The sequence below is a fragment of the Lynx canadensis genome, chromosome D2, assembly GCF_007474595.2.
Source record: "Lynx canadensis isolate LIC74 chromosome D2, mLynCan4.pri.v2, whole genome shotgun sequence".
NCBI lineage: Eukaryota > Metazoa > Chordata > Mammalia > Carnivora > Felidae > Lynx > Lynx canadensis.
The window spans coordinates 55,980,582-55,994,175 of NC_044313.2; the positions used below are offsets into that span (position 1 = coordinate 55,980,582).

The 13,594-nt window shown below is 54.6% G+C and overlaps 1 protein-coding gene across 1 annotated transcript in view; it reads right to left on the minus strand.

Annotated features, from left to right (window-relative positions):
• The window catches only part of ADAMTS14 (ADAM metallopeptidase with thrombospondin type 1 motif 14), an 81,693-nt gene that overhangs the window by 50,483 nt on the left and 17,616 nt on the right, over positions 1-13,594 (minus strand). Inside the window, exons 2-3 of the mRNA XM_032595204.1 lie at positions 8,403-8,559; positions 296-486 (exon numbers count right to left, since the gene is read on the minus strand). Coding sequence (XP_032451095.1) covers positions 296-486; positions 8,403-8,559 — 348 coding nt within the window. The remainder of the gene's footprint in view (positions 1-295; positions 487-8,402; positions 8,560-13,594) is intronic.

Here is a 13,594-nt window from a genome sequence, read left to right on the forward strand (position 1 = left end):
CCTCGACTCCTGGGCAAGCAAAGCCCCTGGCCACGCCTGCCTCAGGCTCTGAATGTGTCCCAGCCCTGAACCCACTGGCCCCAGGCCCCGGGTTGCCAGGGGCCGGCGCCGATGGCCTACGGGCCTCTCAGCCTGGGGCGGGTGTCAGGCCAGCTCAGGCTTGGGTCACTGCTGGGCTAAGGAGCGAGCAGTGCATCCATCACAGACAACACCAGGCCCGAGAGAAATCGTGTTCTGAGCAACACTGGTGGCCACCCCCCCACCCCGCCCCGTTTTGGGACGTGAGGACACTCACGATGTTCATGAGGGTGAGGACGTAGTTCTGCACGTGCTCCTTGCCGTGGAAGCGCACCACGGAGTCATCCACCGCGAGCAGCACCTCGATGCTGTAGCTGCCCGCCTTGGCATGCCGCCGCTTCCGCTCCCCGTCGCCCAGCTGGTTGCCCACCAGGCCCAGCAGGTTGGGGAGGTCGCCCGGGCCAAAGGCTGCCAACCAGGATGGGAAGAGAGACAGAGGTCAGAGCCACGGGAGAAGCTGTCGCCCGGAGGCCGCCCGCCAGCCCGCTGTGCCCCGTCACGTGTGCCCTCTTCCTGCCTCTGTACGAAGCCGACTCAGCGTGAGGGTTCCTCCCACACCTGCCACCTCGGAGGCACAAGCCCTTTTCCAGGAGCCAGGCCACGGCTGAGGCTTTGAGGCGAGGAACACGGAGAGGGGGGACCTCGCCTGGACTCGCAGGCCTAGGTCCCAGGTCCCACTCAGCCCTATCTTCCCCGCGTGACCCGGCCCTGCCCCTTCACTCCTCCTGTGACACAGGATGAGCCCTCCTTGATCTCTCACCCAGAAGGTTGCTGTAAAAATCAAATGTGGGGGGCGTCTGGGTGACCCAGTCGGTTAAGTGTCCGACTTCGGCCCGGGTCATGATCTCGAGGTTCGTGAGTTGGAGCCCTGCATTGGGCTCTGTGCGGACAGCTCAGAGCCTGGAGCCTGCTTCGGGTTCTGCGTCTCCCTCTCTCTCCACCCCTCCCCTGCTCGTGCTCTGTCTCTCTCTCCGTCTCTCAAAAATAAGTAAACATTAAAAAAAATTGTTTAAATCAAACAGGGCAGTAGGTGGGAACTTCTCAGTAAAGGAAAATAATCCTGGTGTTACTGTAGCCCATGCAGGGCATTTTAGGAACCCCTGGATATGTCCCCTCAAGTCCCTCTCTCCATCATTGCCAGCCCCCCAAAATTTCACCACCACTGCTTTGCCTTTCGGCAAAAAGCAAAAGATGCATTTAACTAGGAGCTATGAACTTATATAATCTAAGCGTTGTCATACTTTTCCTATAAAGGACCCGATAGTGAATATTTTACGCTTTATGGGTCCTACAGTCTCAGTCAGCTATTCAGTTTGGCATAAAAGTAGCCACAGATAATATCAAAGCAGACCAGTGTGTCTCTGTCCCAGTAAAACTTAATTTCCGGTGCTGGGTGGCTCAGTCGGTTAAGCATCCAACTCTTGATTTCGGCTCAGGCCATGATCTCAGGGTTTGTGAGTCCAAGCCCCAGGCAGGACTCTGTGCTGACAGTGGGGAGCCTGCCTGAGATTCTCTGTCCCCTTCTCTCTCTGACCCTCCCCCACACGTACCTGTGTGCATTCCCTCGCTCTCTCTCTCTGTCTCTCTCTCAAAATAAATAAACTTAAAAAAAATTAATTTCCCATGGTGGGCCTTAGTTTGCTGACCTCCAGTCTAATCCAATCCAATCCAATTCTTACAACTCTCAGGTTACTGCCCCCAATATACAGGCAAACAAACTGAGGTTCAGAGTAGCTTGTCCAGGTCTGTCTGAATCAAGACACCAGGCTTTGAAGCATCACCATTGGTGCTGCTACTTAGAAAGGTAGCACCTTAAGTCGTTATCAGTCATTTGCACCATAGTCTGAACAAACTACAGCAACATTTGTTGGGGCAGTGGAGTTGAGGGTTCATGAGGACACGGTGGGAAAAGCCAATGAAGGGGAGCAGAATTTGCCACCCCAAAATACGTCTCTGTGGTGTGAGGATTATTTCAGGCTGATTATTTTTAAGAAACAGCAGAGGCGGGAAAAGCTCTGGAAATTGAGAAGTGACCCTTTAAGGGAAATCTCCATTCGTAAGGGGGTCTCCACCCTGCACCAGGAAGAAGGATGACTCTAAATCTCTGGAAACTCTTTATCAATAGAGAGGGAAATGACTTAAATCCACATAACAACCTTGCCCCTGTTGCTGTGTTTTCCTGGTAACCTCCCATCAACTCACCGCTCCTTCCCACCACCAACGTTTCTTTTGTCTTTAGCTGATGTTAGGGTGGTGGCTTGGACCATTTGGGGGAGTTACTCAATTTTCCTGAGTCTCTCCCACATACACAGAAGGTATCCATGTAATTAAACTTCTGATTGCTTTATCTTTGTTAATCTGTCTTTTATTACAGGGTGCCTCAGCCAGAACCTAGAAGGGTAAAGGGAAAATTCTTCTTCCTCCCCCACACTAAGAAAGTCAGATAAGAGGCTGGGGTCTCTTGAGAAGACTCCAAAGCCTTAACATTTCATGATTCCCCTCCATTCTACCCTGAAGTTCTGATACTTGTTCCATTAACTTTTCTTTTCTTTTCTTTTGAGAGAGAGAGCGTGAGTGGTGCAGTGGGGGAGACGGAGAATCCCAAGCAGGCTCCTCCCTGTCAGTTCGGCTCAAACTCACGAACCATGAGATCATGACCTCAGCCAAAACCAAGAGGTGGATGCTTAACCAACTGAGCCACCCAGGTGCCCCAGACCATTAATTTCTGAGAATATCCAGTTATGTGAGAATCCTCCAGAGAGTGGGACAGGAACTAAGGATAGGAAAATGCCACCAATACGTCCCCAGCATGTATCAAGGGGAATGACTGCAGGAGGGGCCTCATACTTACTTGGTGGGTGGATGGTAGGTGAGTGGTAAAGGTGGGAGCCCCGCCCTTGAACCCACTGCCTCCCCTGGGTGACAGACAAAGAACCAGATGGTAACAGTACAGTGACTTCAAGGCCTACAGGAGGACTGACTAGGGAAGGCTTCCAAAACAAGACCCAAACCAGGACTGGGGGGTTGACAGAGGCTTCTGGAGGAGAGGACATCTAAGCTGGGCCAGACGGGGAGCGGGAGACAACCTGTTGGAACACGGGGAACAGAGGGTCCCCAGCAGTGGGAATTGTATTAGCAAAACCCACTGTGAGCAAGTGTGGGGTGAAACCATCCACAATATGCGTGACCCTTGGGGACGATTCAACAGGTACCTTGGCAGAGACCCAAGATCTGCCTCTAAGCCTCTATCGATATGGATACTTCAGGAACTGAAATCTGAGGACAGGGCAACAGGGAGCCACGGGACCCTGCTATGGTTTCTTTTTCTCTTCCCTTTGGTTCAGGGCTCTCAAGTGCAAAGGAAGGAAAGCACTAGACTGAAGGGCTGGAAAAGCTTGTGCGCACTGGCTGAGTGGAGAAACCAGAAATGCGCGGCCAGCCCTCCGAGTGATGCACAGCCTGGGGAGCCGGGCTCGGGCCGGTGTCGCCCTCACTAGGCCTGACACAAGCACTCCCGGGCGCCTGGTGCCTGAGCCCAATGGTGAGTACAAAGCCCAGAGGCAAATGCCTGGGAGAGGGGAAGGAGACCCCCCAGGAGGGGAGGAGAAGGAGCAAGCGCTCTCTCCACGGAGCAGGGAGACTAAATAGCGGCCACTCCCAACATGTGAGCAGTGCCCACAGGTTAACAGACTGCAAGTGAAAGGTGGACGTGACCCCTCACGGCTCTCCCAGCCACAGGCCTGTCAAAGGGAGGCTCAGAGAGGTCACCTGACTCATCCCAGGTCAGACAGAAAGTTAATGGCAGAAGCCCAGAATGGAAACCCAGGGCTCCCACCCTCACGTGATGACACCCTATCAGGGCCCGCCCGGATTTCCCTCCCAGCAAAAACAGTGAGGAGCACTGGGCAGGGCCTACTGACGTCAACCATAGGCCCTGGAGAGGTGCCCCCCGCACCCTCTTCTGTCTCTCAGGCCAGAAACAGGTAACCTTCCAAGAGGGGAGGGTGGGGGCGGCAGGCCCCTGGGGGGTTTTTCCAGAAGCCCACCCAAGACGCCCCACGAGAATGTGAAATGGTGCAGCCGCTCTTACAAAGCAGTTTAGCAGTTCCCCAAAAGACAAATATGGCGTTTCCACAGGACCCAGCAATTCCACTCCCATTTACATACCCAAGGGAACTGAAAACATACATCCACACAACAACTCGTACGTGAACGTTCACAGCAGCGTTATCCTAATAACCGAAAACCGGAAACGACCCACGCCGACCCAGAGGCGAAGGGATAAACAAAATGTGGTGTATTCGTGCAGTGGAAGACCACCCTGCCACCAGAAGGGGTGAAGTAATGCCACGAGCCACACGCGGCTGAACCTCACATGCGGGGCGAGAGAAGCCAGTCCCAGAAGGCCTGCGTGATGCCATTTACGTGAGCCGTCCTGAGGCACATCCATAGAGGCAGAAGGTAGGCTGGCGGTCGCCAGGGGGTTGGAGAGGGGGAAAAGGGGAGTGACTGCTAATTAATGGGCCACAGGGCTTTCTATGGGAGCGACAGAAACGTTCTGGAATCAGATAGTGGTGATGGTTGCACAACACTGTAACCATAGTAAAAATCCACTGAAATGTATACTTGAAAATGATTTAAATGACGGCTTTTATCTCAAGTTAAAAAAACAAAAAAGGGGGGGCACCTGGGTGGCTCAGTCGGTTAGCATCTGATTCTTGACTTCGGCTCAGGTCATGATCTCGTGGTTCGTGAGTTCGAACCCCGTGTTCACGCTGATATCACAGAGCTGGCTTGGGATTCTGTCTCCCTCTCCGTCTTCCCCTCCCCCACTCACTCCCTGTCTCTCTCTCAAAGTAAATAAAAATAAACTTAAAAAAAAAAAAAAAAACGCCGGGGCACCTGGATGGTTCAGTCGGTTGAGCGTCCGACTTCGGATCAGGTCATGATCTCATGGTTTGTGGGTTCAAGCCCCACATCAGGCTCTGTGCTGACAGCTCAGAGCCTGGAGCCTGCTTTGGCTTTTGTGAGAGATTTTGTGTCTCTCTCTCTCCGCAACTCCCCCACTCGCGCTGTCTCTCAAAAACTGAATAAACGTTTAAAAAAATTAAAATAAATAAAAACAAAACAAAACAAAACAAAAGCAGCAGCACTAGCCCCAAGCCCCAGCCTGGCAGGCTTCCCCTGAAAGGATGGGCCGCCCTGCTGTCTGATGCCTGCCCCCCCTCCCTTGCCACAGAGCTGGAACTCTGGCCACAGGTGCACATGGCCCCGAGGCAGACTGTTCCCTCCTCGGGCAGGACCTGTAGGGTGGTAAGGGGTTATTGAGAGCGGACCATGGGTTGAGGAGGGAAAGGGCAGCACTAGGAGCACAGCAGCATCCAGGACACAGCCCCTGAGGCCCAGGCAGTGTCCGTGGGGGAGTCTCTGAGGGGTTGGGTGGGGACCAGCTAGACCTGGAGATCCAGCCAAGGGCATTTCTACCTCCAGACTCTGAAGTTTAGTGTGCCCCCAAGTTCATTGGCAAATGTCAGATACTTCTCCAGTGGAGCCCAGGTGCCTGAAGCCCTTCCACAGGCCACAGCTCAGCTCGAAAATCAATCTGATGGGTCTTCTGACACCTCCTCTCCTCCCTTGAGGAAAGCCAGACATATCCTGGGGAGTGGCAGAGCTCATGTGAAGGAACAAAGACTCGATATCTGTCCTCCAGGAACTGCCTCCCCCCAACCCCCCAGCCTATTTGGGACAAGAAGAAGTCCTGGGAGAAATCCGGGGGGCTCGAGGGTCCAGGAGAGGGGACACCTGAGCTGGGCTGACACTTGGGCAGCATGGAGGCAGACAGAGGTGGAGGAAGGTGCTTGGCCTGAGGCAGACTTCTCAAAAGCCCACTTGCTGGCAGCTAAGCAGGCTCCGACCGGCTGGCCTAGGCCTCTGAGGCATTGCTCTGTGCCAAGAAGTATACCCACCCCTGAAGTGAAACCTTCCGTCCTGATCACGAATGATAAATGGCGACAGACACACCTAGAAACGCTAACCTACTCACCGGGCTCAGACCCACCGCCGGTCTTGAAAGAACAGTGAGTGAGCGTCCCAGGTTTCCAAAACGCCCTCCATTGCCACCTGTCTTTCTAAGGAAAGACACGCATGGGCCTGAGGCATGGCATCACCCATGGGCCCATGACGTTCAGCTGAGAAGCCTGATGACGCAAGCCCCGGCAGCCTTCCTGGGCCTGAACGCCAACTCTGTGAGCTCAGCGGTTTGAGTTTCCCTGCCACTGACCGTGGCAGCAGGCAGTGTGGCTGGTTCCAGGCCCATGGCCATGGAGCAGCACTTCTCCAGGGTCTCCCCAAAAGGGGAGATTTATGCTTTTTGATTCAGAGCTGGCCTCAGATAAAGTGGAGCCCAGTGAGACTTGTCCTTCTTCCCAGCTACAGTAGAAGGCACGGTGCCGTCCCACTCTGCCCTTGAGATTCACCCCAACCCCCCCACCCCGAGACTCCACCAAGTCCCTGCCCCCCCCTCCCGTGCCCCCACCCCAGGCCTGCAGAGCCCTCCACCACTCAGCTCAGCCTCTGGTGCCGTGGCTTCTCCCAAGAGGGGCACCGGGAGAGCAGCTGGTACTTCAAAGGAGGTAGTGTATGTGGGGACAACTGGTTTCCACGCATTCCTTCACGCTATGCCCAACCCCACCGGGGCCCTGGCAGGAGGGTGTGGTCCACTCACGGCCAGATTCCACCCAAAGCCTTCTCACGTCCTCCTGGCCAAAGGGGGCTTTGGGACAAAGCTAAGTTGGACAATGAAGCTAGCCATGGGCCCAAGACTAGCACGTGTAGCATCCACTGGTTCATTTACGCAAGCATGGGCCCCGAGTACTGGTGGTATGCGGGCTCCTGTGCCGACAGCCAGGGTGCCAGGACACCCCTGCTCTCAGGGGCTCTCACCCTAACGTGTCACTGGTTACCCTAAGAACAATGCTGTAGTAAGAACAATCGTTCACCAAACACCTGCTGCGTGCCAAGCTCCATGATGGAATTTTTATACCCACTATCGCTGATACACCCAATCTTAAGAGATCAATAATAACCATCCCTACTCTACAGATTAGAAAAATGGGTTCAGAGATTTTAGTCAATTGGTTAGGGTCTCACAGCAGACAGTGTTGGAGGCAGCATTTAAAAATGGTCTGTTGGGGGGCGCCTGGGTGGCGCAGTCGGTTAAGCGTCCGACTTCAGCCAGGTCACGATCTCGCGGTCTGTGAGTTCGAGCCCCGCGTCGGGCTCTGGGCTGATGGCTCAGAGCCTGGAGCCTGTTTCCGATTCTGTGTCTCCCTCTCTCTCTGCCCCTCCCCCGTTCATGCTCTATCTCTCTCTGTCCCAAAAATAAAAATAAACGTTGAAAAAAAAAATTAAAAAAAAAATAAAAAAATAAAAATGGTCTGTTGGGGGGTCCATGGGTGGCTCAGTTGGTTGGGTGACTGACTTCAGCTCGGGTCATCATCTCATGGTTCGTGGGTTCGAGCCCCGCGTCAGGCTCTGTGCTGACGGCTCGGAGCCTGGAGCCTGCTTCGGATTCTGTGTCTCCCTCTCTCTCTGCCCCTCCCCTGCTCTCTCTCTCTCTCTCTCTCTCTCAAAAATAAACATTTGGAGAAAAAATGGTCTCCTGGGGGCACCTGGGTGGCTCAGTCAGTCGAGCATCCGACTCTTGACTTTGGCTCAGGCCATGATCTCACGGTCGTGAGACTGATCCACGCATAGGACGCCACACTGACGGCATGGAGCCTGCTTGGGATTCTCTCTCTCCCTCTCTCTCTGCCCCTCCCCTGCTCACGCACGCACCCTCTCTCTCTCCCTCTCTCTCTCTCAAAAAAGAAAAAATAAATAAAATAAAAATAAAAATGGGCTCTGGGACACAAACCTACCTCTGGTGCCCTGATACCTGGAAGTCTCCCTACAAACGCCCTAAGAACTTCCTTAAGCTTCCTTAAGCCCTACGTGGCTTCCTAAGCCACTACCTGTGGCTCCCACGGGCTGAGTGAATTTTTAGGGGGAAGAGCTAACTGCAACCATTGCACCTTCTGCTGGTCAGGGAAGACAGCCTTCCAAAGCAATGTGGAGCCCCTCAGAGACCTCCGGAGTCCCTAGGGCCACAGTTCAGGGGGGCTCGAGTAGCTCACCCGCCAGCTGTAATGGTCCCTAAGCCCCACTGGGGTTTCTCGGCTGGTATACACGGTCTAGTCCCACCTCGCGGAGGAGAAGGCTGAGGCCCGGACTTGACCGCGCGGGACGTGGCGGGGGCGGAGCTCAGGGACCCGCCCAGTGCCTACCTTCATTGTAAAGGTCCCCTCCAGGCTCCGCCCACTCCTGCTGGCCGACTTCCCGGCGGTACACCACGTGTGTCCTCCCGCTGGCCTCCTTCTCCTGCTGCCCCCACTCCAGGGGCTCTATGAAGTAGTCGGTGCTATCGGTGCGGATGAGGCCCGCCTGAGCCGGGCAATGCAGCAAGCGGGAGCAGAGAGGGGGGAGAGAGAAGAGGCGTGAGTACACAGCCCGGGACAGGCGAGCATCTGTGACCGCGAACGTGTATGACTACACGGGTGCGGACCCTTCCTCGAGGGCCTCGGGGAGCCCTGGGATTCCAGCAGGGAAGTGCGCGGGCGGGTGGTCGGACGCCGAGCAAGGGGGCCCAGGTCCATTTCGGGCAAAGCGGATCCGCTTGTACTGTGTTGTGGGGCGCTCCTGGGGTTCCACCTAACGTTTCATTTCACCAAAGGCCTCCAGAGCTTAAAGGGGGTAGGGGGAGGCAGGAAAGGCATTGCGATACATACGCACACACACTGCCTCGGGCACAGAATTCCACCCCAAAGCGCCATCACACAGATTGGCCTTTAACCCACCCCCCCCCCCCCCCCGGACAAGGCGGGGAGATTCCTACCTGTAAAGGTTAATGATCCTGCACATGGGTGCCTGTTCCCACTCCCACACAGCGTGCTATTATGTCAGATTTAAAGCACGTGTGCACGTCCACCAGGGACGCAGTTCATGTCTGCTGACCATAAACGAGCCAGGATAGGGCACAGGAATGAACGCTCTGTTTTTAATCTGATTTTTTTTTTTTTTTTTTTTTTTTTTTTTTTTGCCTGCGTCAAAATAGTCCTGTAAAAATAATCAGCTGTTGGCCTGGGAAATAAAAACATTAAAAATGCAACCTTGGCCAAGCCCCACAAATGTGTTATTAGATGAAGGCAATAATCACAGGGGCCAATGAAACACGTGTGCAGCCCCCCCAGCCCACACCCTGGGGTCAGCTCTATAAAGCAGTCAGACCAGCCCACCTACTACAGTGCCTGGAAAATAGTAGGCAATCCTTAATGAATTCCTTCACTCATTCCACACGTATCTATTGAGTGCCTTCTACATACCAGCACTGCTCCAGACCCCGGGAAGGCAGCTGTGAACACAAGGTGGTGAACGAAGGAACTATTTTTATAAATCTATCAGACGTTCTCCACTTGGGCAGGAGCAGCCATGCTTCTATGCAACTAAACTCCACCAGCTTTCCCACCGCCCCCTGTTCGGAGATGACTTCTTGGGGGCATCTCCTCGAAGATCTCCTGAGCACGAGTCAGCAGCCACTAATCCTCTCCTGCCAAAGCTACTGCAGCCCCTCGAAATCTGGCATCCCCTGCCCTGTGTGGCCCCCAGATCTCAAGTGCCTCACACGAGGGATGCAGGCTCCGGAATGATCTGCACGGCACAGGGCTGGGCTGCGAGGCACTACCATCCAATTCGCCCCTCCTGCCCACAATGATGGACGGCACAGACCTTTCAAGATCACCAGGCCTGACCCAGTCTGAGGCTTCAATCCCTCGACAACATCCCTAGTCAGGGGGCTCTTAACTTTTGCTTGGATGCCTCTAGCAACAGAGAGCTCTCTCCCTCAAGACACAACCTGTTCTGTGCAGGGACAGAACAGGTTACTGAGCTGAAACACACTTCCCTACATTCCACCCTTTGCAAAGTCTTATTCTCGCTGGGATTAACAACAGTATCTTATATAACAGCCACTTATATTGACATATTTCACCTTTACAACAACCTTGTAAGGCAGATGCAAATATTAGACCCATTTCATGGATGAGGAAACAGGCTCAGAATGGTTAAGAAACTTGCCCAGTCACCCAGCAAGTAAGTGACAGAACTAGAATAAGAGCCCAGCTCTGTGTGGCTCTTAACCAGGAGGCTCTGTTACCTTAGGCCATCCCAGGGCCCCACTTCTGCCCCCCCGGGGGCCACTCAGCAAGGAAACTTCCCTCCCATACTCCCATCTATACGTCCCTGGGCTTCCCATCTAGTCTGAGCTTACAGAGCAAGCAGGATGTTCACATCCTACCTCTGGGCAGAGGGCTTCCCGGAAGCCAGGCCACCTCCCACGTGGATGTGAGAACAGAGGAGAAACTTCCGCACACGGCCCTAAAGGGAACGGACCCCACCATCCCCCAGGCGACTCCCAGCCTGAAAGGATTCTCACCCCACACACCATCCCCATCACACCCTCAGCCCTGCTCTTGTCAGAAGTGGAAGCCCCAGGATTCCTGGGTCTGGTCCAGCCCCATGCCCACAGTCCTCTCCCCGGGCAAGAGTTACCAAATCCCTACCTGCCCATCCTGGCTAACTGGTAAGGACAAAGACCTGTGATATAACAACCTGGGAAATACGTTTCAAATCCCTCTGTGACTATGGGTCCCACCAAACCCCAGGGGTCAAAGACAGCACTTGCAGCAACGCTCCTGCTCCGTTTTGTGCATCGTTTCTGGCCCTGACAGAGAGTTCTTGCCCAGGATGGGGCGCCCCGTGGGTCTCTGAGAGCCTCCTCCTGGAGAGCGATGGGCGGGCAGGCTCAGCCACCAGATCAGGAAGTGGGCTGGGCAGGTCCCTCCCCCGTGGCCCTCGGTTTCCCCATCCACACCACGAGAGGTTTGGCGGGCTGTCTTCAGCTCTGCCTTGGCCGGGAAACCAGGCACCGCTTGGGGCAGACAAATTGGCAACGGGAACTTTCTGGCTCTCTGCCCCCTTGCCAAATTACTCCTGTCTCTCAATTTATGAGATGTTTGTATTTCTGAAAAGTGGTGGCTAATTTTAAAGAACTACAATCAAATCAAATTTCTGTAGAAGAAATCAAGAGAAGAGGAAAACATATGTTGCTGGAAGACAAAAATACATTGCCGTTTTCACCCATACCTCCTTCTCTTCAAAACAGTAAGTTGGCAGAAATATATATCAGAAAGGTTCTTCATGCAACACAAACAGCCAAAGCAGCTGATTATGTCCAACTGAGCCACATTCTATGCAGGCCCTCAGGCGATTCTCTCCAAATGGAAACTCTCCAGTGCACAGGCCTGGCCGCCATCAGCCAGGCTCTGGACTCCTTTAGTACAGCTGCTACTGAGGGGCCTCTCCTGGGAGGTGAGTGGCGGAGGGGGACCTGTTGGACGTTTCCAGGATGGCTGGTGACGTCATTTTAGGGGCAAAGGTAATGCCTTCTGCCGTATCTTCATCCAGAGGCCTCCAGGCCGTGCTATCCCAGATTTTTTAGGCCTGCTTCCTTTCAGGGGAAGCCCCAGGTCCAGAGGGGAAGTCCAGGGCTCCTGAAGGAGACGGGTCACGTGGTGATGGGGGAGGTAGGTGTTGGCGTATCCTTGTATCCTGCCTTAGGTCATAATTGAGCAAGTTCAGTTGCTCATTGGTAACCGTCTATCATCGGGATGAAGTCCCAAATATTTCAGCAGATAACGGAAGCCGCGTTATTTTAGAATGAGTATGTGTATGTACGTGTGTAAATATAAACGTGTTTATTCTAAAATCGCATGTACTTGCACGTAAACTGGGAGGTGACGGTACAATAAACCAATACATCTTGGGGGCCACGGGAAGAGACCCCCAAGGACTGAAATATGTGTCCTTGGAGGTGCCAAGCTCCGGGCTTATATTGAGAAGCTCTTCCGTCGACGTCAGGTCAGGAGCAAGGACCCAGCCTGAGGTCCAGGCACGGGTAAGTGGGGGAACTCCAGGAGGCCAGCTGCAGGCCCTCCCTCTAGGAAAGGGGAGCCTTTCCTCACAAGGAAGAGCCTTTCCTAGTCATCCAGAGCCTCCTGGCTGTGCCCTCAGATTTGCCAACCTTCGCAGAATGCCCAGGAGGGCTTATTTCAAGATGAGAGCCCCGACGAAGCCGGGTGAGAGGTATGCCAGGTCCCCTCTTTCTTCTCCTTCCAAGGTCAGCCTATGTGGGGCCTTCCCACAGGAGCAAGAAACAGAGCAGGCCTCCAACCAACCAGCCCACCACCTCCCAAGGAGAGCACGTTCTCGGGCCCAAACTCGTTCTGGAAATTCCATTACCAAGGTTTTTTTACTGCCAGCTGTGCTGTCTCAGGTCCTAGGCTTCCAGCAAATACAGCTTGAAACTGTTCCACTGTAGGAAATGAAAGAAGGCCCAGCAAGTGGAGGCTGGGGTGATACACACAACTGGGAGCAGCAAGAGAGTCCGGAATGGCTTCCCTCAGGCTCACCCCCCACCCAGCAACCTGCTTCTGTGCCCGGCCACGCTCCCTCCCCAGACCACGGCACCAGCTAGAGCTCAGAAACCCCAACTGCAGGTGTCTGCCTCCCTCCCACCACCCCCAGGAGGACTTCTTTCAAGATGACAGCCCGACGATCCACTGGGTCCCCTCTCACCGAGCTCATCACGACCTCCAGTGCATGGCCCCACTGCCTCATCACGGCCGATACCCCCGACCAAGCCCTCACTTCCCTTCTTACCACCCTGGACACGGTAATAATTCTGTGAACGCCCACAGCTCTCTCCCTGCCTTTCCCTCCTTCTCACCGTCTCAGAAGAGCCTCTGCCCTGGTTCAACCCAACCAGCCACCCTCTCCCTGTCTGCACACTGACGCACGTGGTGCCCGCTGGTCTCACTTGAGATCAACGGCCACAGCTCTCCCGTGAGCATGATGCCGGCTGGGGATTCTGCTGTGGCTCCCCGCTACACTGATGGCTTAGACTTCGAACACTTCCCACCTCCTGGTCTCCTGTTCTCAAGGAGAAAACAGGCACCGTCGGGCGGGCTCTCCCCTACCCTGCCACCACCCTAGGAACTCCCACCCTGCGGGCACCCTGTGCCCTTCCTCACCTCCTGCTCGCCTCCCTCTTACCTCTGCAGAACGCAGCTCCCGCAGTGGGTGCCCCTCTTCCCAGTATCACCGTGCCCACCCTCTCCTGCGCCGTTCTGGTTGGCACACAGATGCGCTCAGGGACCTTCCCCTCTGTGAAACTCCCTCCCGGGCCCCCGCCAGCCAGTGCCAGAGTCCCTGCTTCCCTCCGCACTGTGCACGACTGGGCCGACTGGGCCTGTGAAGTGATGCAGCCACTTTGGAAACAGTCTACGATTCCACAAAACACTACACAGTTACCATATGACCCCGCAATTCCACTCCTTGGCATACACCCAAGAGAAATGACAAC